At 39.5% G+C, this 27,467-nt stretch overlaps 1 protein-coding gene across 2 annotated transcripts in view; it reads right to left on the bottom strand.

Annotated features, from left to right (window-relative positions):
• Positions 1-5,392: 5,392 nt before the first annotated feature.
• LOC115387526 (immunoglobulin alpha-2 heavy chain-like) overlaps positions 5,393-27,467 on the bottom strand; it is a 42,040-nt gene continuing 19,965 nt past the window's right edge. Inside the window, exons 5-14 of one of the 2 annotated variants that reach the window (XM_030090269.1) lie at positions 15,125-15,170; positions 13,038-13,334; positions 8,214-8,531; positions 7,786-8,082; positions 7,382-7,693; positions 7,012-7,299; positions 6,542-6,877; positions 6,086-6,400; positions 5,722-6,009; positions 5,393-5,603 (exon numbers count right to left, since the gene is read on the bottom strand). In XM_030090269.1, the coding sequence (XP_029946129.1) occupies positions 5,401-5,603; positions 5,722-6,009; positions 6,086-6,400; positions 6,542-6,877; positions 7,012-7,299; positions 7,382-7,693; positions 7,786-8,082; positions 8,214-8,531; positions 13,038-13,334; positions 15,125-15,170 (2,700 nt within the window). In that variant the 3' untranslated portion in view covers positions 5,393-5,400. Of the gene's footprint in view, positions 5,604-5,721; positions 6,010-6,085; positions 6,401-6,541; positions 6,878-7,011; positions 7,300-7,381; positions 7,694-7,785; positions 8,083-8,213; positions 8,532-9,261; positions 9,411-9,988; positions 10,120-11,490; positions 11,809-11,905; positions 12,236-13,037; positions 13,335-15,124; positions 15,171-27,467 lie in introns of those variants that run through there. The other variant, XM_030090268.1, reaches the window with a different exon arrangement.

Genomic DNA, 27,467 nt, shown 5'->3' with positions numbered 1-27,467 from the left:
TCCAACCCACTCCAGTCCTTTTCCTGCAGGCTGTCTGATCCAACCAGTCCAATAGTCGCTCACAGAATAAGACACCTGACAGTTGATGGTCAGACTCTCTCCAGGCTGCACAACCACAGAGGCTGGCTGTGTGAGCTGTTGACTCCTTACACCTGTGGAGAAACACACTTTGAGTCATCAAACACTGTGTTACGTCTGTGCAGACAATCTGCTGTGATCAGAGCGGCAGCATGTCTGCCTCACTGACACTCACAGGATGCAGCAGCCAGCAGCAGCAGAGTCACAGAGAACATGGTGGAGGGAATCTGGTGGGAGCTTCTCCTCTTCTGGACAATGAGCAACATGATGTCAAGTCTTTATAGTAACACTGAGATTCTGGCTGATTTGCATAGAGGACATTGGCAATACATAAAAGAGGAGGGACTGTCAGACCAGCACCAGTCATCAAATGGAACCGAATTAGAATTTTGTGTTTTGCTTTGATCAACTGATTCATCCAAATTCAATCAGTCAATCAATCAATCAATCCTTATTTGTAAAAGCACTTTTCATATTTGTGAAAAAAAAAACAACCCAAAGTACTGGACAATAAAATCAGTCAAAAAACAAAAAGAACAAAAACACAAAAAAGTTGAAAATGTTGCTTCATATTCCTCCATCTTCCATGCTGCTTTGGACAATTGAAGGTTTAGAGGAACTGGAGTCAATCCCAGCTATCAATGAGCAAAGTTAACACACACTCACATTCTTTATTGTGGGGATTGATTTTTGTTGTTGTACATCAGTTCAAATGCTGCACAGCAGGATGGTGCAACCGTGTTTCAGATATGATTAACTATAATACACTTTCTTTTAACTGATGATAATGACATGATATAGTTTGACATGTTGAGTTTTTTGTACAGCTACTCGGCTGAATTGAGTCACGGTGCCTCTTGCACAGAAATAAACAGCAGAATCCTCAGTAGTGACACTGTTCATCTGCAGATACACCTGCTTGTTATTGTTGTCTCTGGAGATGGTGAACCGGCCTCTGACTGAGTCAGAGTAATAAGTGTTGCTGCCACTGCTGATGTAGGCAATCCATTCCAGTCCTTTTCCAGCAGGCTGTCTGATCCAAGCTGTAGCATAATGAGTTGTTCCAAACCCTGAATATGTGCAGGTCAGTCTGGTTGATTCTCCAGGCCTCTTTACCACTGATTCAGACTGAGTCAGTGTTTGACTCTCAGTACCTGGACCAGAAACATCAGATATTTCAATTGAGCTGTTGTTATTTAATTGAGGCATGACTTTTTTTTTAATCATTCGTCCTTACCTGTCCAGTTAATTGACAAGATGAGAAAAACAGCCACATGATGAAGTCTGATCATTGTTGAATCAGTTTGTTTCTGATTAGTCTTCAAGTGTTTTGGTCAATGATTTAGTTTCTGTCATCAACTGTCTATCATATAAAGGAGGAAGTGATCAGAGTTTGCATCAGCTCCTCCCTCTCAAAAAGAAACACCTTTTCTTTAACTGCATTTCTTGACATTAGTTGTGATCTTCTTGTCTTACATTTCTCCACTGTCACTGTTTTATCTTATTTGTTATAGATTTTAGGATCATTCTATTAAGTGAGGATGCACTTCCTGTTAAGATCAGCAGCATCTGGTCTCTCCTCATACTTCATGCAGTGTGTGAAAACACACAACTTATTTACCCTGCAAATCCTGCACAGCAACATTAAAGGTGCATTAAGGAGTTTTACAACCTTAAAAATACTTATTTTCCACCATAAATATGTTACACATTTTTAATGATGTGTTCAATGTGCCCTGACATATTCATTACAAGTACCTCTAACAGCGCTAAATTGTCACTTGAAAGTTGCAGTGCCGGTCCGGCACCAGAATTTTTTTGGGGAGAATTTGAAAGGAACGACGTAATGCACGCTCCAGCTCCTTGAGTTTCGATTTGTCCGCCATTACTCCGCCAGATGCTTAGTGAGCAACAACTGAGCAGGATCTTCCAGAAAGTAAGAAAAGACTGGCTTCTAGGACTGCCACAGCTCTAGCACAGACTCCACCAGGTAAAAGAAACTTAAATCTTACTTGAGCGCTTCTAAACGAGCGAAGATGGAGTCCCCCTCTTCCGTGCACGCGAGCCACAGGGACGAGTTTTTCACTAAGCTGCATTACGCCCAAGGCCTGCAGAGGGCGCTGTTTACCATAAAACGTGCAAACTCCTTAAGGCACCTTTAAGACATTAAAATAAGACATTTGGTAAAAACAGGAAATAGCAAAACACAGTGTCAAACTCAGGCTTACTGCAGAAAACGGGAGAGATATAAAATAATGATTGAAATCTTTTGTGATCTTTAACTGTTGCTGTGTTCATAAATGTATGTGGTCAAAATATTTCTTGTAGAAATGATGAGAATACTTGATAACATGCAGACAACTCTCCCAAAAGTGACATGTGGTTTATTTAATCCTGCTAATTTGGTTCAAATGCTGAATAGAAAAAAAAAAACTTTGGCTGAAGTTGAAGCTTCAAAGAGACGGCATTTCGACAAAATATGAAGGAACAGATTTTTAGACACTTCAGTCATTTGAACTGCATCATAAGTTACCAGCCTGCTGCTGCCCCCATGTGGAGGATTTACAGTAACACAGTATTCTCAACACTGGTTAGAATTCCAAGAGATGTGAGACAGTGTTGGTCTCTGGTCACTGTGGGGCCACAAAACTTCATCCTCATTACCTGAGAGCCAAATAGTGACTGATCATATCTTCCACATGGATTATGGCCACTAATTCAATGAAAAGTCCCACAGGAATCTAATGATAACAAAAGTGTTTACATTTGACTTTTACTTATTGAAATAAACCAAGTGACAGAGTAAACTGGACCAATTTTATTTGATACCAGGTTCAAATAAGATGAACATCATTCTGTGAAACTAATGGTTTATTAATTCCTGGTAATCAGAGCCATATCATTTCCAAACATGAAAACGAGAGGGCTTAATTTTGAAATGGACCTTATTGTCCTTTATTGTACCAGTGAACTGGTTTGACATTATTAATAGTAGGAGGCTCTTTTCGTGGCTTCATGTTGCAGCTGTTCAGGCTCTGGGAGGTTTTCACTCTGGTCTGCTGATGCTCTTTGTTACCAGATGAATCCATGGTGTTTGATGGCTGTTCACTGAATCAGAAAGCTGCCAGGTGATGTTCAGACACTGACCGAGCTGCACAGTCAAGGTGGCTGTCAGCTGTTCACGTTTCACACCTGGAGAAGAAAACATGCATATTTGAACAAAATCTAAAGACACACAATTCAAGATTTCACATCAGACAGTTGGGAAGGTAAATTTCCACACAAGACGCTGAGTTATTCTTGAAGATTACCTTTCTTAATCTAATATAATGATTTAGAGTTTTCCTAAGTTTTCAACCCCGTTAGTCCATTTTCTTTCTCTTTCTGAGGGACTTTCATGATCTCATGCTGCATTTTATCTTAACTTTTATTTTAGAAAGTTGTTGATTCATTCATTCATTTTCTTAGATTTGGATTTGTTTTTTTAACATCTGTTCTGGGCTGAATGTGAATTATTATAATTTCTGTTCATTTGTACGTAAATATAGGGAGAACTTTAAAAATTAGACACTACAGTTGACCGACTACCTGAGTGTCTGTTGTCATGTCGGGAGCAGTTTCACTCTCACATCCTGTTCATGCTCAAGCAAATGCAAAACAGTCCTGTCAAGCATCATGAGCAGAGCAACAGCTACGACTGAAACTTGTTTGCATTGCAAGGTCACTAAAATGGTTTGAACGCAACACATTTTCTCTGAAGCGTTCTAATGAAACCTACAGAAGCAATAAGAGCACTGAAACAACACTGAGAAACAAAACTTTTATCTCAGTTATCTCTGAAGTTTCAGTCATGTGAAAAGTCAAACTAATATGATTTATGAAAGTGTTTATTTATGACCATTCAAGGATGCATGTGGACTCTTCATGAATACAAACTTGATAAGTCATGAAACCTGAAGCAGTGAATTTATTTTTTTTACTTTATTTATTCTGATGCTGGAAATTTGATAGAATGGACTGGGATAGACTCCAGCATCCATGATGGATGAATGGATGGATTTTTTTTTTTTTTTTTTTTTTTTTTTTTTTACTTTTTTTTTTTTTTACTTTTTCATCAAACTTGCTTAAAGTAGTTTGGATAAAGCAGGATCAATCAATCAATCAGACAATATTTATTCTTGATGAACGTTTCAATCATAGCATAAATATTTTAAAAAGCAGCCAGTTCTAGAAGAGAGGCTGACATCAGTAAAGTACTTCACAAAAAATATCTTCAAAGTGATCTGATGACATTATCGCATCTGATTCATGTGATGCTGAATTAGTTCGTTCAGGATGATGAAATTGGTGAAGTGAATCAAGATCAGCTTCCTGTAACTCATCATTCAGCCCAAAGTCACAGTGTCTTCTGCAACGTTTGTTCACCGTCACAGATTTGGGCAGACTGCCATGGGGTCCCCAGCCAAAAGGGCAACACACTCCGCCAGATCACACCAGAAGTAGCCAATAGGAAGCCCTGATGTGTTTGTTGTCATCCCTCCCAGATTTGAATTCCAAGAAACCCACAAGGTACACAAATACAGATAGAAACACACAGCTCAGATTTACAGTGGCTCTGTGTGTCAGTGTGGATGTAGGGAAGAGAGGAGACACAAAAAGAGCCTCTGTATTTAAAGATGAATGCACCTTTCTGTCATATACTGCCACAGTGCATCCAGTTCCGATCTGTCAGCATCTTCAAATGTCTCCAGGGCTGCGATTTCACATGGAGGTGGTGCTCTCACACCGCTGCATGTGGAGCTTTGTCTCACTCTTGTGGACGACTGGAGTACTTTGAGAACACTGGATGGCACAGGAAGAACTTCTGGTCCTGGAGGGCCACACAGGCCGCATGGTCTCAATGTCTCCACCTGAATTTAATGAATTTGCTTCTACTAATGTCAGCAGACAGCCTGGAAACAAGTCACCGTTTTAAAATCAAGTGTTTTGAAGCCAGAAGACACTGAGACCATGCAGGACTGCAGCCCTCGAGTATGAGATTGAAAGTAAAGCTTTTGACATGAATTGAAACATTTGAAGGACAGGAATGAAATATGTAATTTATTGATCTTTTTTATGCATCAAGTACATATAAAATCACTGAAAAATTAGTTTTTTTTTTTTATTGTTTCTTGACTTTTTTTTTCACACAACACAACACCAGAACTACAAAAGCAAAGAAAACTGAACACATCTGGGTGACATGGCATCAAAATCCTCAAGTCTGCAGGGAGTCGTCTTGTCATCATTTGGTCTGTAAAAGAAATAAAACACAGGAATGTCTCAGCTTATTGGCCAGAAGCAACTGTCAAGCTGAAAGAAAAGGCAGAGTCTCACCTTAAACATGGTAGCAAAAACACCGTAGACAACAGAAATAAGGAACAGGATGAGGAAGGTGAAGGCCATGTGCACAGTTTCCACGCCTATATCTTGGCTCACTTCAGCATGGACGATGTGATCTAAAAAATCACACTGCTCCAGTGTGTCTGTGATCAAATATTTTTTGTTTGACAGTTCAAAAGTGATTTTGTGTCTGGCGTGCTCTGTTAAATATGCTGTTATATCATCTTCTGGAAAATATTGGATGAATGGATGAAGTCTTACCTGGTCTGGATAGATTCAGGAGCTTTGTAAAGCTTGCATGGGTCACCTTGCAGGTGAACACCACTCCTGGTAAGAAGTCGATTGGAGACAGACGGAGGTGGCTCCGAATGCTAAATTTTCCATCTGCACCTCTTTGTGGCTCACTGGTATTGTAATCCTGCAATTCTGAGGTTCCATCACGAAACCAGGTGATGTTGATGGCTTCAGGAGTGAAGTCAAAGGCGAGGCACACAAGTTCATTAGAACTCTGAAGCAAGAGGACTGAAGGTTCACTGAGGGCCACTGGAGCTGAGAAAAGAAGCAGAAAAGCTTTTTATTGTTTTGGACTCAGGCAAATGTGAGCAAACAAAAATAAAGAACTTACCCAGAACATCCTTCATGGTGCTTCGAAAAGGTGTTTCAGATGATTCATGGATGACAACACAAGAATATACTGGTGTGTCCAGACTTTTGGATACGTTTAATTTACTGCTCATGGAGAAAGAGCTGCTCCTCGTGTACTTCCACACTGGACCATTGACGTACTGAGAGGATGGAAGTTTCTTTCCATTCTCCTCCCAGTAGACAAATATATTAGATGGGGAAAATCCAGAAACTTGGCAAACAGCCGTGAGGATATCTGACACTGACATCTCAGAGGCGGTTGGTTGTATTATCTTCACTGTTGGTGGGAGCAGATCTTGACAAACACAAAAAGACAGAAACCAAGGATTAGTTGTTTTTTTTCTTTGAACTTTATCTGTTAGTTTATCGTGAGAACAAGAAAGTTTCTCAGCCAAGATACTATTTTTACAATGAACAATCATATTTTTACCATTACCTCTGCTTTTGCTGATACGGGCCTCGTAGCCTTTGTTGGAACATTGATGTTTTCCCTCACAAGACACTTGTTTATATGCATGCCAATCCTCTGCTGACACACCAAAGAAGCTCTGCATCATCTCTGTCCCATTGCTGTGGCTCTTTGGTTGCTGTTGATGAACATTTTGTCCTAAATACTCGCTATTGTCAACCTTCCAGCTGATGGAGAAGTCTTTAAGGTTGTGACCGACCAGAAGGCAGGTGATATTCATCAGAGCCTTTTCTTTGCTCCGAAGCTGCTGCAGTGGCGGTCCATGAACATAAACCTCAGCAATCTGAGAGGATGCTGGAGTAACTGAAGAACAAATGGAAAGAAAACTGCAACATCAGTCAAATGGAAATAGAGAAACGATTGTGATGAGATATGATTCAGAAGCGGTGAGACTGTATTGATCATTTCCTGACTAATGTTGAGTGTTGTCGGGTTACCTGAGCAGACACTGATACTCTTGTTGACTGCTGTGTTGAGAGACTTGTCAGAGACTTCACAAGTGAAGACGTTCCCACTTTGCCAATCTGATCGAGGAACTTGAAGTTGACTGGTCACTGCTACACGCCCATCTGCACTCATGGTGATGGCGCCTTTTGTTGAGGAAGAGCTGATCTTGAGCTCAGGCAACCATTTGATTTGAGGGTCGAAGCCACTTCCAGAGCATGAGAGTGTTTGTGAATCAGAGTCCTGACTGGGAATCAGAAGAAGTTCCACTGATGGATCCACTAAATGAGAGATAAATCAGAAAACTGATGAGTGAATACATTGATTTAAACAGATAATTATATTTATGAATAGCCCACTCACCAAAAATATTGCCAATAGATTGGGATGAGCTGCTGCTGGAAAAACCTTGATTCACCTTGCAAGTGAAACTTTGGTCTTTTTTCCAGTATTTTTCAGGAAGATTGAAGTGTTTGGTCACTGAATGAATGTCTGAGGCTTTGTGAAAAGCAACATATTGATTGTCAGAGATGTCAACTCCATTGGCCTGAATTGTGATGGAGAGATCATGTGAGGAAAGTTGTGTGATTTCACACTTGAGCACAGTACTGTTTCCCTTGAGAAGATCTGGAAGAGATCTGCTTATCATCACCACTGGAGCAGGAACTTCAGGCTCTGAGAGATAAAGACGGCAGAAAACAAAGAACACAATGAATCAATAAGTCTCTTCAGCAGTGTCTGATTTTCAGGTTGAAAGGTGATCTTACCTGTGATGTTTTTGGTCTTTTCCACAGATGAAAAACATGCATGTTCAGCTCTGCATGTAACATGTTTCAGCTGCTTCCACTTTGTTGAAGGAACAGTTACTTCACTTGTTACATAATTTGTGTTTTCAGATTTAGAAACAGTGTTACTTGGTGCAACTTGTTCGTTCAAAAGCCAGGTCACCTTGGCATCAAAAACAGTGCTGATCAAGCATGTGGCTTTCACATCAGAGGTAGCCGTCATCACAGTCTTGAAGCTGGGAGTGTCCAGGATCATAGAAGGAGGAGTACTTGCATGCACTGAGGAAAAACAATAAATGACATGAACCATAATCACTCGGTTCCTCACAAAAATGTTATCTGAACACATTCTGTGAATGTAATAATTTATTTTTGGTGTATTTAATGAAGAAGTCCACATTCATACTTACTCTCACAAATACTTGTTGTTTTTTCATATTCACTTCCTTCATGAGTGGCCTTGCATGTGAAACTGCTGCCTGTTGTCCACTCTGTGATATTTGGCTCAATCTCACTGCTGAGGCTGAAGGTATTTTCTCTCCCTTCCATACTTTGCAGCTTTAGTTTGTTTTGAACAATATTCAGGGGTCGTTGGTCGTGTTGCCACTCCACACTCAGTTTGTCTGGATAGAAGCCACTGAGAGTGCAAATCAGTCTGACTGCTGAGTTTCCCAGTTTACCTTTCCAGACAGGGTACAATGTGATGTTTGGTGAGACGATCCGTGGTTCTGAGACAAAGAAAAGATGATTGTGTCTTCACCATACTTCACTGTACATGTGGGTTATGAACAATAAACATTAAATAACTTGACCAAAATGATACCTACCTTCATATTTTGGTGAGTAATGAACTGTTTTAGGTGTAGTGTGTTTGTGTTTGGGCCAGATGGCAGAGTTGTACTTTTACATAGTTTGTGGTGTAATAAATTCAGGTGGAGACAGGACTGGAAGTCTGTTACACAGATGTTAAACATGATAGGGCGGAGTGATCAGGGCAAGTGGCCAGCGGAAGGCTTTACAACACCCAGGCCCCCCATGAGTACTGAAATAAACAGAAGTGAAACAATGCAAGGAGCAACGGAGCACAACAGACGGCAGGTGTGAGGCGTGGCGTGCCAGTAAGAGAAGCAAAAAGCACATTTAAATACGTCTTGACAGTACACAGTTGTTATCAGAAAGCCTTAACGGAGCTTTGCAAGACTTTGGCTGAAGGTTTTAGTTCTCACATGCAGTAATAATAGTCAAAAAGTAACCAACTGTAAAGATTCTCACATTACACATTGAGTTTCACACACACTGTTGATTCCATCTGCTGGAAATAAACACACCATATTATTTACAGAAATACAGAAAATTAATTTCTATCTTAATAAACAACTCATTTTACAACTACATAAAATACAGTGAAAGCGAGAATAAGAAGCCACATCATTTCTGAACTTCACTTGAACCTTTTATTTGAAGAAGGCAAACAAAGACATTAAAAGCAAAAAGACTGCTGTAACTACTTACATGATAATAGGAATTTGTCAGAGAAATGATTTATGATATATACTTCCTTAAGTTTTCATGAAACAGATATGATCGTACTCCTTGTTTCATTTAACCTGAAAAGAGATGTTTTGAAAAAAGATAAGAAAATTGCAAACTCAAATGTAAATGGACAAAAATGACCAAGTACTTTATATTTAGTATCACTTATTATACATATTACATATAGGCGTGATGGTGTTCATAATATCAGCCCAAAATACAGTAATTATATAAGAAGTAATATTCTTGAAATTGTAAGGAAATCTCAAGTAACAGTTAATACGAGTTTGCACATTTTACCTCTTGGCAAAACAAAAATATTTTATCTTTTCTTGTAAATGTCAACAGTATCAAAGTGTATAAGATTAGTGCTGTAACTGTGCATGCATCATTTATTGTTGAGAATTATTCATTAGAATTAGAAGTGAAGGACGAATGAAACTGTTGGATTAATAGGATGAATAATTACTGAGAATGGAAATTTGTTTCACTTCATTGACAAAACAATTCTGCTTGAAGATGTAGTTATGGAAAATGTTTTGTTTTATAGATATGATTAGGTTGCATTTTATTTTGTCAGTGTTTAAAACCATCAACTGTGAAGACTTTTTCTGATCCATATCTGTGCTTGACAATATAAAATGACTTGTACCTTGATCGCTGTAGTTCCAATAGTGAACAGCAGAGTGAGGAGGAAGAGGATGATGAAGGTGAGGGCTGTGCTCGCCATGTTGTCCTCTTCTGCCCTCTCAGCATCGTCCTTGTTTGTTTCAATCAGGCGCTCTAAATGTAGAATATAGTCATTGTTTGATTAATACTTGCCACCATTTAGATCTTGCTTTAACGAACAGCTTGTGTGAAAATGATTCTTCACATGGGAATGTTGTCGTCAGTGTAGAATTAAAAAGAATAAAGATAAGACAAATGCTCAGTTGTATTTCAGGAAGTATGCACGATAAGTCTCATTTGATTTCATCATCTTAAAAACACAGTGTCAGTGGCATTAGGTTCATTCTGCCTGCAGTGATCCTGACTTGCTTTAGAAATTCATAAATATTGGTGGTTTGCTTCCCTTGGCTTGTACTAGAGTTTCTTCATTGTTCGACTCAGAAACAGCCGAGGTCGAGTCAAACTGTTGATTGTATGTGGAGGGATGAAGGACCCAGTAGAGCAAACAGCCACACACACAAGTCACACAAGCAGTGCTGCTGCACTATTCATGAATAATAAGAAGATGAATGGCACTGATTGGATTTTTTTCTGAAGCAGGTGAAGAGATATTGGCAAAGATTTTTTTTTTTTGTTGTTCCAGACCTCAAGGCAGATAAAATCAGTCTCTCTCTATGTATGTACATATCTCTCTATATTTAAGTATCAATGGCACAATATACATATAAAAAACAGTCGCACACACAATATTCAGGTTGAAGAACGACATAACTGCACTTAACAAACATGAACAAACATTAAAGGATTTGCAAAGATTTTTTTTTTATTTTGATTTTGAATCTGCAGTGAAAACACACAAACACATTGTAATATCACAAGCAACAAACATGAACATCCAAACAACAGAGGACACAGCGAGACAGAAGGAAACATCTACTGGGCCTTGCACGTGTCGGGGACATTCATGCTGAGGTTCACCACGTTGTTCTTTTCAAATGTTCTGTAGCCAATGGATCTGACAATGGCTTTTGTTGTGTTGACCAAGGACTCGTGGTAAACGACACAGCTATACACAGCATCACTGTCACTCCACTGGTCAAAGCTCAGTGTTAACTGGCCGTAAGCAGAATACGATCCTTTGCTTTCTACAGGGCTGGTGGTGTTGAACTCATATTCTGAACCTGCTTCCTCATCGTTAACAAGCCAAGAGACAAAAACCTCCAGAGGAGAGAAGTCTTTCACAAAGCAAGTCAGGGTCACCCTTTCTGTTTTAGGATGTTCAACTGGTGGCAGCATAAACACTGAAGGCCGCTGACATTGTTTACCTGCAAATATGAAAAAATCCATTAGATATAAAGAACAGAGGAAAGTACCTTATGTTCCCAAGAGAATATTTCCTAAATAATAAAAACCGAGGTAGTTTGTGGAGTGACAAGTGGAAGGAAGCACTGTTTTTACTGGACACTTGCAGAGCAGTTTTCTTACCGATGTCCTTTTGGTACTCTTTCTTCAGTGGCTCTATCATGTTGTCATGCTCGACCACACAGAAGAATCCTGTCCCCTGGCTCCATTCCTCATAGGTGATGTCAATAGTATGGAAAAGTGTGCTTTGCTTTCCCTTGCCAGGCTCCATCTGACTGCCAGCTATTTCTTTTCCGGAGCTGTTCTCCCAGAAAATCTTTTCCACTCTTCCCTTGTTTACCTTGACTTCACAGGTCAGAGTTCCTTTTCTGTTCACAGACATGTTTTCAATTGAGGGACCTTCAATAGTTACTTCCACATCTGCTTCTCGACACCCATCACCTAAAAAGTGAATAAAAACGTGACCTGAATGAAAAGTGTTCATCATGGAAAGTGAACCAACATAAATGATTAAAAGAACATGTCATGGTGTACTTACAGGTTGTGGAGGATTCTTTGTAGGTCACAGATTTGCTGATATTGTCTTTCCCTTTCCTCTCAAACACACATGTATATGTAGTACCTTTACTCCACTCATCGGGCTCAACACTGAGAAAACTTGATGCGCTGTACAGTGTGGTTTCATTCCCCGCTCTTCCTGCAGAAATGGTCTCAATCTTGTCTATTTTGCCAGTGATTTCTCCTGTATTTTTCTGCCATGTTATGTTGTGTTCCTTTGGAGCAAAATCTTTGGCAATGCAGGAGAACGTAACCTCATTGTCCTCTTCAGAGAAACACACTTTAAGAGTTGGTTCAATATATTTCACCTCTGAAAAACAAACACACACACATATGTATGCAGAAGCTGGAAGGAATATAGATATATATGCAGAAGCTGATCATGTGTCACAGTGTTCATCAAATCTGGATGAACAGAAGTGAAAAGATGACTGAATATGCATACATGATGCTGCTCAAATAAAGGCTTTCCTTTAAAAATTAAGTGTATTTTTCATAAAATGACGATGGATTGAAGTTGAAATATATTCAGATTGTGATGCTTTGCTTCTGCATATACATTCACTGTCAAGCAACATGAACATAAATGTTATTTAAATGGTGTTAATGTACAATCCATATTGAAGCAGGCAGACACCAGGAGAGAACTTGGAGCAGTGCAGAGAGATGAAAAAGGAAAGAATCAAATATTATTCTAAGACAGAGTTTGTTAGTGAGGGGAAAAAAGAAAAAGCAATGTTTTGTCCGTCTTATTCCACCTGCAGTAATGAAGTAGGTCTTTTAGTGGTGAAACGTATTATATTGATGAATACTAATTAATTAGGTTGTATCACTCTTTTATGTAAACCAAAGATTAATCTGTTCATTTGTCAACACATGTAGATTTGACACAATAAAAAAAAGTACCACCTGTACGAAATAATATCTCAGATCATCCACTAAATACGATAACTTTTTGTAGATGTTTGACAAAACTTATCAGAAATAACTGCTGCACAGATTTGTGTAATTCTGCAATTCAGTGAAAAGTCCATGTGAACAGGCCTGCCATGCAGTTACACTCAATCAATCAGTTTAAATAACAATCATATTTTCCTTAGCTGGAGACTTACCAGGGAAGACAAAAGCACCCGGGGATTGCCCGACAGGATGACTGGCCAGACATTTGATGCTGTCCAGCTTGTTCCAGTCTTCTCTTTTCACCTGGATTTGACTGATGCCAGTGTAAGTTTCTCCTCTCTGGATTGCAGGATACTGGAGGAAATCAGTCAAGGCCGTGTCGCTTTTGGTCCATGAGAAAGTGAGTGAGGCGGGAGAGAAGCCAGTGGCCAGGCAGGCAAGAGTGAAGGTGGTTGCACTGTCAGAGCTGCATGGACTCAGAGGAAACACCGTTGGCCCAGTAGAAGTGGCTGGAAGCAAAAGAGGAACAAGAAGAAGAGAAATAAATTATATGTGTGTGTATTATGTGACAATGCAGATTTATATTAGGTCAGTTTCATTACACGGTCACAGTTAAAACAACATGAAAGAAATTCAGAATGTTGAACATGATAAATGTCCTCCAAACACACACTGACACACTTCCAAATCATTCAGTAAACACAGAAAGGGCGACAACTGGATGAAAAAAACTTAAATAAAACCTTTCCATTGAATGTGTAAAGCAGTGCAGCGAATTTTCCTTTAAAAGTCATGACAGAAAAAAAATTTAAAAAAAAAACAAACACAGTATCGGACATTGCAGAAGGCCAGTTATTACATTTAAAACTTAGAAAACACAATTTAAAAAAAAAATGTCAGAAAAGAAATTACTGATAAAACTATGAACTTTTAAATGATCATTTTTCTTCCTTTTTTTTTTAATGAAAGAATGAATCAATGAACGAAACAGATTCAAACCTAAACACATCAACTGAGTTCACGGTATTTTATCATAAACATGCATGACTTTAAATTAACTTTAGAAGTTGTGTATGATATATAATAATTGTCTTACCTGATGAAACTGTTACGGTTGTACCCTTTCCCCAGTAGTCGAAACTATAGTAGTAGTTGTAGCACAGTGCTGAATTTACTCAGCCCGTAGTAACAAAAGCCCATTCACTAAGTTTCATTTTCAAAAAGTCCACTTTAAAGTTTAATTATGAAGTGCACCAATTTAACTAACTTTGATCTTATTTTAACAACTATGAGTGTAATATTTCTATGTCAGAGAATTCAGTGTAACAAATCAGAAAGACATTTCATGTTACACATAAAAATGTAATTTCTTTTTTTTACCTTATGACTCTGTCATCAACTTACACTTAAATTTATACGAAAAGAGGACGAACTTACCAGTGTTAATTCAACCTTTTTGCCTTTTTTGTTCAGAAAGCATGATCACAATATACTCACCTCTCAACAACAAAAACATGTCAAAGATTTGCCACTGAGGTTTAAATGTAATGCAAACAGAGTAAATATTACATTGTCATCGTAAATGATATAATGAAGAAAATGATATTTTACCTGTTGTTACAGTCACCGTTGTTCCTTTTCCCCAGTAGTCAAAAGACCAGTCATCACAGTTCTGATAGTCTTTTGGGACTTATGACAAAAACTCATGATGGTTTTATGAATCTCTCTCATATATTTAGTTTTTGGTGATATCCAGAGAGAATCTTCCACAAATTATAATTCATAGATGAATATTCCGATGCACTTGTGCCACAAGGTTTAATTTAGTTTTTACAAGACATCACTGTGGTTTTATCTCTTTTTGGAATAACTTTTTGTCAATAGCAGTTTTAAGGTTTAAGAAAATTGAAAATAATAATAATAATCGGACTCTGTTTTTTTCATTCCAGCATACACTGCCTTTTTCGAATAGAAGTCAAATTATTTGCACATTTAAAAATAAAGTTTCCACAAATGTAACACATAACACATTCACATTTAGTAATTTGGCACATGGAGTCACAACTGTATGCCCAAAACGAAGCAACAATAAATGAAACAAACGTTTCCAACTGAAATTTACATAGGAAAAAGAAAAAAGACTGACTTACCAGCTTCATTTAACCTTGTTGCCACAATATACCCACCTCTCCACAACAAAAACATCTCAAATTAAATTTGCCACTGAGGTTTAAATGTCATGCAAACAGAATAAATATCACAATATCACAAAGGATAGAAGGAAGAAATTATTTTTTACCTGTTGTTACGGTCACCATTGTTCCTTTTCCCCAGTAGTCAAAAGCCTCATCACAGTGTAATAAACCAACACATTCAATGTACAAAAACAACTTTTGTCAGGCTCTTGACTTCACCATCTTCTAAACAAGTTGAACTTTTTTCTATTCACATTTACACATGACACAACAAAGGTTTGCTTACCTGTTTGTTACAGTATTATTATTTTGTGATATGACATCCAAAGTGCAAACCCAAGTATTTTAAAATGCAGTTTTCGCCCCACTGAGGACCAAACATTCTAACCTGTGTATTTTTTGACATTTATGACAACAATATGAGAAGAAAAAGCTTATTTTACCTGATGTGACAGTCACCATCGTTCCTTTTCCCCAGTAGTCAAAAGCATTGTCACAGTGAAAAAAGTCAATGCAACCAACATACAAAAACATGCTGGGAGCAGAAAACTTCCTCAAAGAGTTAAAATAAAATGTATAATTTTTAATCCATTAAACCTAATATGTCATCCAGCTCTGCTCATGTGGAAGATGTTTGATTTCACATTCAACATACATGCAGAAATTTAAATTAAAGACAAAATAACAGGATAACATCAAAAATGTCTTTTCAGTCTAAATAAATCAATTACTTACCAGAAGTTACTGTGACTTGAGTCCCTTTCCCCCAGTAGTCAAAGTAGTCATCACAGTGTTACATGTCATATGACAGCCTATGACAGATACTTATTGACCTGGAAGCAGCAAGATTACAGTGATAAAATAATTCCCACCATATTATCTATGTGCATTTCTCCTGAGATGTCCCATTTCCTCTTGGTTACATAAAAGGAAGTGTGTGTGCCATCAGTTGGTGAACAACACTTCCTCTTTCTCAGCCCCTCTCCTCAGCTTCAGTCCCTTCAGGGGTTCAAACAACAAGACTTCTTTACTGGAGTTGAAGACAACAATGCCAACTTCAACAGGGTTAGATAATAGCCTCGTCCCATTCTTCGATTATCAGATGGATGCAGATTGATGCATTACCAAATTCATGTTACGTGGTGCACTTTGCCCCAGGTCCTGTATGATGATGTCATTTAGAACTTTCCTGACGGGAAATTGGCAACAATGTATCAGTTTTAAAATAATGTCATCAAATAATTTTACCTCGATATTGAAATTGGCATCTATGCAAACTAGATGATGATATGAAATAGAACTTTCCTGACAGGAATTGGCAACTTCGTTTTTTTTTTTTGTTTTTTTTTGTTTTTTTCCACAAAAGTCACCGTGTTGTGTTGTTGGGTGTTAGATTAATGACTGGCTGTATTAGGTCTCTCCTTGAAGAAAAGGCCACAAGGTCACCAGTTTAGTGTTTAGTTATTGTCAAGTTCCTTTAATTATTAAGCACTATTCATTGAAATAATGGTATTAATCATACAGGGTGAGCCAGACTAAGAGTTGGGTTTCAGGTGAGTGACGTCACACAGGTAGCAATGTGTGTGTTGAGACCAGGGTTGGGAGGGTTACTTTAAAATTGTAATCCGGTACAATTACAAGTTACCTGTCAACAATGTAATTAGTAACTTACTCTAATTACTTAAATAAAAAAGTAACGTACCAGATTACTTTTAGTTACTTTTAGATTACTTCACCAGCAAACAAAAAATAAAGACAGACAAATACAAAACAATGTGTCATCCTCAGTGTATTGACAACTCTACACATTCATTCATTCATTCATTTTCCGCCGCTTCATCCCTTTCGGGGTCGCGGGTGGCTGGAGCCGATCCCAGCTGCTGTGGGCGAAGGCGGGGTACGCCCTGGACAGTTCGCCAGTCTGTCGCAGGGCTGACATATATAGACAAACAACCATTCACTCACACATTCATACCTAGGGGCAATTTAGGGTGATCAATTAACCTACCATGCATGTTTTTGGACCGTGGGAGGAAGCCAGAGTACCCGGAGGGAACCCACGCACACACGGGGAGAACATGCAAACTCCACACAGAAAGGCCCCGAGCCCCGGCCGGTATTTGAACCCAGGACCTTCTTGCTGTGAGGCAAGAGCGCTAACCACCGCGCCACCGTGCACAACTCTACACAGTAAACACTAAATGCTCTGAGTGTCATGAACTCTGCTGAACTCTGTGTGTTCAGCCCCAATTAATACCAACAACATGACGTCCTCTGAACCTACTGAGAATCTGACTTTCTTTCTTTCTGACTCAGGATCAGCTTCATCAGTTCAGACTGTGTTCCTCCAGTTGTTCAACAGAACAGCAGCAGCACCAGGAGCCGCACTGACAGTGTTAACACACATTTATATTATATACTCAGTCTGCTGTGTGGCTGTACTGCTGCAGTGAGGAGCAGTGCTTTGTGTTCAGGTATGCCATGCTCAGTATTTTTTTTTTCAAGAGTTTAGAGTTGATTTATTCCTCAATGACAGAAGGAAACATGCAGTCTCCAATCAATCCTCCATCCAGGCTGAAGATATTATTGCCTCCATCAGATTCTTCTGAGTTCAGCCTGGTGAGGCTGTGGTTCTCAGCAGCAGGTTACTGACAGGTTAGCAGGGTAATAACACTTTAGCTTCACTGTGAGTTCAGGTGTGTTTCATACCTGTAGATGTTTCTTCAGGTTTGATATTGAGTCCCTGGATGTTGAGACTGTTTTCACAACTGGGAAGCAGGATTTACAATGTACTGAGAAGTTCTGGTCTCATCTGACTTATATACAAAATGTCAGTGTTTCCAGCCAAAAAATGAGTTTCTCTCTCTGGAGCAGCCATGACTCCAGCAGCAGGTGGTAAAATCCACAACATCGCGGGTTGTTTCATTCATTTGTTTCATTATGGTAAACATACCAGTAGAGCGGGAGGCTGCTCCAAGACAGCGGTCGATGCGGCTTCTGTCGTTTATATATCTATGGCGTCTATTGTTTACAGATCTATGATATGACGGTTGGTGCCGGAAAGTGCTGTAAATTGCCGTGAAGTATCACAATGTCTGTATACGACGCGGATGTCTGTTGTAATTCTGGTATATTCCGTCTGATTTTCAAAAGTAATCCCGCTCAGTAATTCGTGTTTTTTGAGATATACCTGAATGAGATTACATGTTTTTTGTGTGTACTGTAACGGATTACAGTTACAATTTTTTTTATCCTGATTACGTAACGCCGTTACATGTCATCCGTTACTCCCCAACCCTGGTTGAGACTACACACTAAAAACAGTTGGGTTAAAAAATAACCCAATTTTAACCCAACTGCTGATTCAGAACCCTGTTGGGTTCTTTTTCTTCAACCCAATTTTTGGGTTGAATTATTTAACCCAAAAGTTGGGTTATGCTCACTACAACGTTGGGTTATTCCTCACCCAACTATTGGGTTGCGCAATTTAGCGCTCCCAATAGTTGGGTTAAAATAATTGTAATAATAATGCATTGGTTTTATCTTGCGCTTTTCTGGACAAAGACGCTTTCCATTGCATTATTCATTCTCTCCATACTGGGTGGTGGTAAGCTACTACTGTAGCCACAGCTGCCCTGGGGCAGACTGACGGAAGCGAGGCTGCCAATCTGCGCCATCGGCCCCTCCAACCACCACCAACCATTCACTCTCACACTGCTTTCACACTCAGGCAAGGTGTCTTGCCCAAGGACACGACGACAGTTTTGCGCCCGCGGGAGCGGGAATCGAACCGCCAACCTGAGCTACTGTCGCCCCAATAATAACAGTAATAAATACATTTTACTGCTGGTTCGTCCTACTTCCCAACTACTTGTCAGAATTATTTTTATTCCTTTATTAAAAATATACTTAAAATCAATAAAAGCAAAAAATGAGAATGAATTTTTTACAAGAAAATGTATTTATTTTACAAAACACAACTGTCAAACATTTGACAGAAATTGGGTAACTTTACTGGAAATAAAAACACAAAGCATTCTCAAACAGAGGAAATCCCATAACTGGACCTGAAAGACAAAAAAAAAAAAAAAAAAAAAAAAAAAACAAGCCCCTAACCCAAAAATGAGTTATCCTCTGAAAAACAACCCAAAAATGGTGCATAACCTTGAAAACCCAGAAATTGGGTTAAAATAATAGCCCTATAACCCAGAAAATGGGTTACTCTTTATAGAAATAACCCAAAAATTTAACTCAACACGAGCAACACATAAATTAGGTTACCAAAATAACTCAACATTTTTTAGTGTGTAATAGTGGGCAGGGTTTCCTGCATTGGTATGACTCATGAAACTAGCATTTATCGCCGGCATTTGGAGCTGATGCTCATTCGTCACCGGAAGTAGCAAATACGGACCTTCACAATAAAGGCACTCTGCCAGTTCCATCACTGGAAGTGACATATTAGTAATGGTGACTTGACAAGTTGAGAGAGAACCAGCTGAAGCAGGTGGAGTGATGTTGGATTGTAATCCCTTCGAAAACCAACTTCATTGCTGCTGTTTATACAGACTGGGTATAATAACAGACTAAGTTTATTGTGGATGTGTTTATCTTCAGTTGTATTTTGTTGTTTGTTAAAACCACACACACACATACACACCTTTGTGGATTATGAGCACAAATAAAGTGAAGAGAAGAGGAAAGCTCCAATCACCTCTGTTCCTTCTTCGAACGTGGACTGGGGCGGGTCACAGCCTGTGGGGGCCGGTTCTCTTGAGTGTGTTCATTCTTTGCCTGAGTGGGTGGGGCCTGTTCTTGGGCTCTTGGGTCCTGGACCCTCTGTTCTGCTCGCCCTGGGCATCCGGTGCCTGGCGTGGTCGGCGCCTTCTGGTCTTAGTCCGCTGGGCCCCAGCTCCCGTGTCTGCCAGGGGTCCCGGCCGGGGCCTTCCTCTGCCAACTTCTGGACCGGTGCATGGACGTCTGCCTGGGGTGGCGGCTGGGATCTGGGCTCTGGGATTGTCACCAGTTGTCTGGGCACTGAGGGCCTTTCTGGCGTGCTTCTGGTCTTCTCAGAGGTCAGAGGTCACATCTGTATGAACACAGTTGCATTGCTTGATCACGCTGATCTTTTTTTTAAAAATATTTTTATGAACATTTTCAGGTCGCAAACACACACAACAAACATCAATCAATCAATCAATCAATTTATTTTTGTATAGCCCAGTATCACAACAACAGTTGCCTCAGAGTTACATCAGAACCCAGAACACTTCCCCCACAAACATCAAAACAGAAATGCAGAAGGCATGCATTGGAAAACCTCAAAGCAAAACAAAGATATCAGGCAGGCAGTGGCAAACTAAAAGTGAATGTGTACAGATATTTCAGTCCATGCTTGTCCGTATAGACCCTTTCGTAGGGCCTGGAACCCGTCGATCACGCTGATCTTAAATCAGTCTTCATATCCTGCATGTGGACTCGGTCACCTTGTTGGCTTGTGGGGTGTTAGACTAATGGCTATCTGTATTAAAGGGGCTGTATCATGCTTTTTTAGCAAGTCCAAACCCCAGAAATGGCATTAACATGGTAATAGTTTATTTTTGGCGCTACGTGAAAGTCATTTTGTGTGAAATAAAAGATTTTCTGGGGCTAATTCTGAAACCCAGAAGAGAAAACACTCTGTTTCACTGAAATCCCGCCTCTCCCCCTGTGGACTTTGACTGACTGCTGACTTCAACCAATCAGCGCTTCAAAACAAATACGCTGGCTAGCTTTAGCTCTTTAGCTCTAGCTTCTCTACACACAAAGACACGTGAAAACGTCTTTTCCTGTTAGAAACTCACCAAGCGCAGACCCTTCAGACTCTTGCTCTTGCTTGATTGTTGCTTTCAGACGATTGTTAAAGTTTATCTCCGTAATCAGAGTTAGAAAAAAGCGGCAACGCTGATGGCTGAGGGCCTGCGGGAGGGGGGCTCAGCGGAGCCATCTTCACCGTGTGACGTGAACGTGGGAAAACAGCATTTTCATGGGTGCGGGAGGGGCTGCCTCTCTGAGCAGCAGAAACACGAGGAAAGCTCACAGGCACGGAGGAAAAAAGTGCTTTGGGGGAGTTTTTGGTGAGTACATAACCATATAACAAGGTTAAAACATACAAAAAGTGAATTTTGCATGATACAGCCCCTTTAAGTCTCTCCTAATGCCCTAGTTTGTAACTTGACACCTGGATCCTCACCTTGCTCGTCCCAGATAATTACCAGTTGTGCCTCCTAACAAAAATCCGTAGGATGTTCTTTGTTACATCTCTGTGCAGTCACACTGGCCGGTCGTCAGAGTGTCGGTTAATTGAAGGATCGATTCTTTGCACTCTCTTCCTTCTCTTCTCTCTTTTTTGTTTGCTTGTTTGTTTGCTGATTTGTTTCCTTCACATTCTTCCTGTCTTTCTGTCCCCAGGTCAGGTCCAGGAAAGTCATGTATCAGTATTCAAAGTAAATAAAATAAAGTAAGAAATCATACAATCTTTAGAGCTTTATATCTATAAGCTCCTCTTGGAAGAGCAAATCTGTCGGGCAGATTGAGGCAACCAGACCTCCATTCTGCTGCTTTGATACTGGACAGTGCAGGTTAAAAAAAAAGAACTTGTGCTATATTTTAGATGCATGTTTTTGCATTTGTTTGTATGAGTTTTATCAGTGTTTATTAGGGCTGTAAACTGCTTAAAATATTTAATCGCGATTATTCGCATGATTGTCCATAGTTAACTATCGATTTATCACAAATTGATCACACAGTTTTGTCAATGTAAATGTACATTAAAGGGAAAACTTTCAAGTTCTTAATAATCTCATCAACATGGGCGTGGACAAATATGCTTGCTTTATGTAAATGTATGTTTATTGTTGTTGCCACAATCCAGAACAATGTCTAATACTGTCCAGCATCATCTCCAAATAACCTCGAACATTTTGCAGGCTCAAAAAATAGGCTGGAAGGACATTTTGACCTGAATGGAACATCATTTAGTAATAATCTGACCATGTAGTGTCCAACCAACTAAATTTTCAGTTTTTCAAACATTTTTCAACACAAACTGATTGAGCATATGCATCACAACAACAGACTCCTGAACCAGCAAGTCCTTTTGGTCAGGAATAGAAGAGAATTACCTGTAACCTTCATAAAAGAAAATAATGGCACAGCCTCCTCATTCCTCTCTGCTCCCCATCCAATGTGTTGTCACCTCAGACATTACATACGGAGATGCTGCATGCATGTGGCGGCCATCTTGTGGAGGTGCCACTTGCTGCCGCTCATGATGTATTTGACGAATTATGCCTGAGTTTTCCACACTGCTTCTCCTTCTTCTTCTTCTTTTGTTTTGGCGTATCACAAACAGCTTTGAGGTGCTGCCACCCACTATACAGGAGTGTGCAGTATCACATCACATGCCTCTGTTTCCCAAACGACAGTGCAAGATGAGGGTCACAAAACACGCATCAAATAAATTAGTGGCGTCAATAGGAATTTTAATTAACTCATGATTATTGATTTAACTTTGATAGCATGACAGTATCTGACAGTATTTATATTTGTTTGAGTGCTCTGGTTATTATTGGGAAGAGGGCTGGGGTACGGGGTACATTGAGGCATGAATGAATGAACTGAGGGAATGAGCGTCCTCCTCGCCAGCTGCTCATACTGAAGTCAAATGAAAACATTGGGATTCCTGAGAGTTACGCCAGTGTTGGGATTCATGTCAAAAAAATTCTCAACTCCACTCTTGAATACAGTTTCTGAGGATCCACCCTCAAAACACAGCTGCATCTCTTTTTTTTTTTTCTTTTTGACTATATGCGACATTCTGTCATAATCAGCCGTGTCCCCTGATGGCCCATCTGGGAGCCCTTTTGGTTCCTCAGGTACTTGACCTTTCCCAATCCGACTTACCCTTTTCAGGACTCACCAACTTTCTACAACAGACACAGTTATAGCTGCCCAGGTGTCTGTTGATTATTTTTTGAAAAGGAAAAGAAGAAACATGCATACATTTTAAGACATGGTTTGTCACCACACATCATTTGCCTTGTTCACACAGGTTACAACAGCATTTCTCGTACATGTGTGTGATTGTACCTACACATAGACATGCATAATATGGAAGGTACTCGGTAATTGTTCAACAAAACTCACACTGCCAACATTTTTTTGGAACAATTTGAGACGGCTTTCTGTATTCAGTTTACTGTCACCTTAACATCCTTCATATTGCAGCCTGGATGAATTCCTTTGACCTGTGTGGTGACATGCTGTACATTTTCTACCAGTCTGTTGTTGCAAGTGCTGTTTTCTTTGGGGTTGTCTGTTGGGGTGGCAGTTTGACAAAAGGAGACAGCAGTCGGCTGGACAGACTGATAGGGAAGTGTGCATCTGTGATGGGGAGGAAGGTGGACTCAGTTGGAGCAGTCTTGGAGAGGAGGATGAGGGCCCTAATGCAGGGTATCTTGAGGAACCCCAAACATCCACTGCACGACACAGTCGCAGCTCAAAAGAGTGGCCGGAGTAACAGGCTCCTGTCATTGCGCTGCAGAACCGAGCGCTTCAAGAGGTCGTTCATCCCCTCAGCAATCAGGCTGTCAAACCGAGTACATCAGCACTATTTTATTTTATTGTACTTTTGTTATTTATTTGCGTGCATATGATTTGTGTGTGCTGCTGGACGTCTGAATTTCTCCCTTTGGGAGATTAATAAAGTTTTATCTATCTATCTATCTATCTATCTATCTATCTATCTATCTATCTATCTATCTATCTATGGGTTGCAGGTTGTTGGTTATAATGGCCATGTTTACATGAGAATTTTGATTCCCAAGAAAACTTAATTCCACTTTAAATGACCTTGTAAACGCCTAATACTGCATGAAGAATTATTATTATTAATAGTGGACATGTCAATGCCACTTCATCTCCCTGTCCAATCAGAATCCTTTCAAGCTGAAGTGCTAAATCGGAATTAAATCAATTAAATAAAGGTGAATAAACCTGATTTTCATGTAAACCTTACTTTTTAATTAATATTCGTATGCAAATGAAAAGAAGAATACTTTAATTTGGAAGATTCTTCAATAATTCTGAATTAAAAAACATCATGTAACCGTGGCAAATGACCTCTTCTGCAGGGGCGCCGAAAAGGGGGGAAACAGGGGAAGGATTCTGGGGGCCCAGAAAGGCCCCTGATAAAATTGTAATACTGACAAAGTGAACAGGGCACTATCTTTTCTTTTCTTTTCTTTTCTTTTCTTTTCATGGGGCCCAAACTCCCTGGTGACTCCCCTGCTCTTCTGCATCTATTTCTTCAGTTCAAAATGATTCGACCAAATCCGACACAGCTTTGGTGTTGAAAACAAAATTGCCAATCATAACAATTTGAAAGCTGAAGCCAGATGTAGGTTTCATCATTTGGTTGCTGGTTGTATTTGAGGCACCTGTGAGTTTGGCTGGTTACATGATCAAAGTAGACTTTTAATCTGAAAAATTTAGGCTTTGACCACGAGATTGACAAAGGACAAACTGGACACCTGTCCAGGGCAAATTCTACTCCTTGAACTGGACAAAACAGATAATTAGATAAACTGATTACTGCAAAGTGGTCAGGACGGCACTCACAGCATTAATATCTTGACAAAAACAATTCACCATCAATGATTTTTTCCTTGCAAATGCATCCCAGAAGAGTCTGCATTTGAATGTCAATGTTAACGTCATCTTTATGTATATAGCGTATTTAAAAAGGACTTATGGTCAGCTAAAGTGCTTCACAGTAAATAAAATAGAACAGTAAAGGACCTCAGGGCTCTGGACGGCCAATGAACCTTAAGGTCTGATAAATAATTTGGGGCCAGCCCGTTCAGCGACTTAAAAACAAATAAAAGAATCTTAAAATCAATCCTGAACCTACCCACAAGCCAGTGGAGTGAGGAAAGCACCAGAGTTATGTGCTCCTGTTTCTTAGTTCCGGTTGGGAAGCGAGCGGCTGCATTTTGAACTTGCTGCAGGCGGTTCAGTTCAGACTTGTCCATGCCCACATACAAGGAATTACAATAATCGATGCGCGATGAGATAAAAGCATGGGTGGCTTTTTTCTAGATCAGGCCTGCTTAGATATGGCTTGACTTTAGCGAGGAGCCGAAGCTGGAAGAAGCTGGCCTTCACCACTGCACTGATCTGCTCATCAACTCTGACTGCCCCATCAATGATAACAGCCAGGTTTTTAGCCTGTGGTCTTATGTATGGTGTCAGTGGGCCAAGGGAGCTGGCAAGGACCTGGACCTGACTGAACCACAATGATTTAATCTGACTTTGGTAAATTGTCAATTTTACTTCAATTTTATTGTTTTTCACTGCTGAAGAAGAATAAAAATCTCTGAGCACTGTCTGCTACGCTCAGTCATTCAAAAACAGAAACAGTTGCTGAACCTCCAATGGAAGCAAGTTGGACTTCAGTATTTTGCAAAGGGACACTTTGACACATCAGCTTTGGAACTGGAAGACAACACCCTTCCCCCACTCAGCCACAGTCGCTCAGTCTGGTGAGGCTTGTTGAATTGGGAGATGTGTTACAGTTTGGTCTTCCAGTCTGAAGTGTCAGTTTGTTGGCTCGGTGCGGAAGCACCTGCTGTGGTTTGGATGCTTTCCTGTGTTCCATAAATATTCAGCAGTGAGGACACTGAAAACCACAAGTCAAATATATATATCTTTACACTTATATTATCATTTGTCAGTTGAAAAGATCCATTGATATTATTAATGTTAATTTATCGGCAATTCATATTCTCCTGAGTAAATATATATTTGCTTCTTAACCTTTTCCTCAAAATTAAAACATTATTGAATAATTCTGATGTAAGTGTGATCGTGTATCTTTTTTTTACGAAGTAAAATATAATGTTTATGCATTAAAAAAAGACATGGTAAGTTTTCCTGCTTATTGTGTCTTTTGGGTTAAAACTGAAAATAAAAGGCAACTCTGTGCTTCAGATCAGTCTTGTGGAGGTTTTTGTCATACCATCAAACACTGTGATACCAGCCCCCACTGTACTGTACACAACACCACACACTCTGACAAAAACCTCAGTCTAACAAGGTGCACGGTCAGCATTTTCTGTTGAATCTTAACATTGAATTTCTTTGTGCTTGAATGTAAATATTAACAAATTTAGATGCAAGATTGTTTTCAGTATTTTGCCATCTTGAGTGTATGCAATGCAGTTGTTTATCTATTCTGAGAATTTCTGTTCTTCTATCATTTGAAATGCATACAACATCTGAAAAAAAAGTGAGGATAACTATGCCATGTTCAGAGTCTGTCAGGGTCCATGTTTGTCTTGTCTATTTTTTGTTAGGTTATGTTTCTGGTTTCAGGCTCCTCAGCTTCCCCTCATAGTGTTTGATTGCTGTTCAGCCCTGAAGTCTTTCACCTGTGCCTGATTGTGTGATTGTCTGCACCTGATGGCTGCTCTATAAGTTGGGCTTCAGTTGGTCTGTGTTCTTCTCTGGGTGGACTGTGTTTCTCAGGGATGTTTTGTGTCCGTGTGTCTGTTTCTTATTAGGAGTTTCTGTCTCATACCTGTTGCTCCTGGCATTTTCAGTCTATCACCAGCCTGTGACAGTCATTGAAACATTCTCAATATTTGAACATTCCCACTGCTCTCCAAAACCCTTACTTGATACATATAATGAGCAGAAATGGACTTGTGTTTTTTTTTTTATCAATATCAGCATTTCATCAGAATTTCAGTTTCTGTTGCTGTCACTGTGACTGTTGTGCAAACTGATTCAACACTGTATAGAAGGGGAAAAAAATCATATTTTTGTTAAAAAATCCACAAGCTTTCACTAATCTCCTGTGTCCAAAACTATAATAACTTTCATAAATGAGGGAATCATCCAAGGTTTTGTTTTTCATATGATGTGCTGACTTGTTGCTTCAGATCATTTGCAGAGAGGTTTTTGTCCTTCCTCGTGTCACTGTGGCTCCCAGTATAGCCACACTGGCTCACACCCATACAAAAACCTGTGACTGAGACTGTCCGGACTTATTTATTGTCTGCTGCTGTGTTTTTATTGGCAGACACTAAACATAAATTTTCATTTTTTTGTGTCTTTTTAAAAAAATTTTTCTTTGGTGTGCCTTTTGATGCTGGATTATTCTCTACTTTGAAAAGGTCCTATTTGATGAACTTTAATACATCTTAAATGTGGTGTGAAGTACATTTGTTCGTGAACAAAATGAATATTTCTTGCTGAATATTTTATGTATAAAATAATTAATACAAGATCACATTAATTGATTTATATTCAACCATACTATTGTATCTATAACTAATATAAAAACTGTTTTGCATATTTTTCTTTTTTCGCATTCAGACACATTTCCAGGTGAAACCAGTAACA

Source organism: Salarias fasciatus, chromosome 4 (genome assembly GCF_902148845.1).
Source record: "Salarias fasciatus chromosome 4, fSalaFa1.1, whole genome shotgun sequence".
Taxonomy (NCBI): domain Eukaryota; kingdom Metazoa; phylum Chordata; class Actinopteri; order Blenniiformes; family Blenniidae; genus Salarias; species Salarias fasciatus.
Note: the sequence above shows the minus strand (reverse complement) of the source record. Positions and strands in the feature narration are given on the sequence as shown.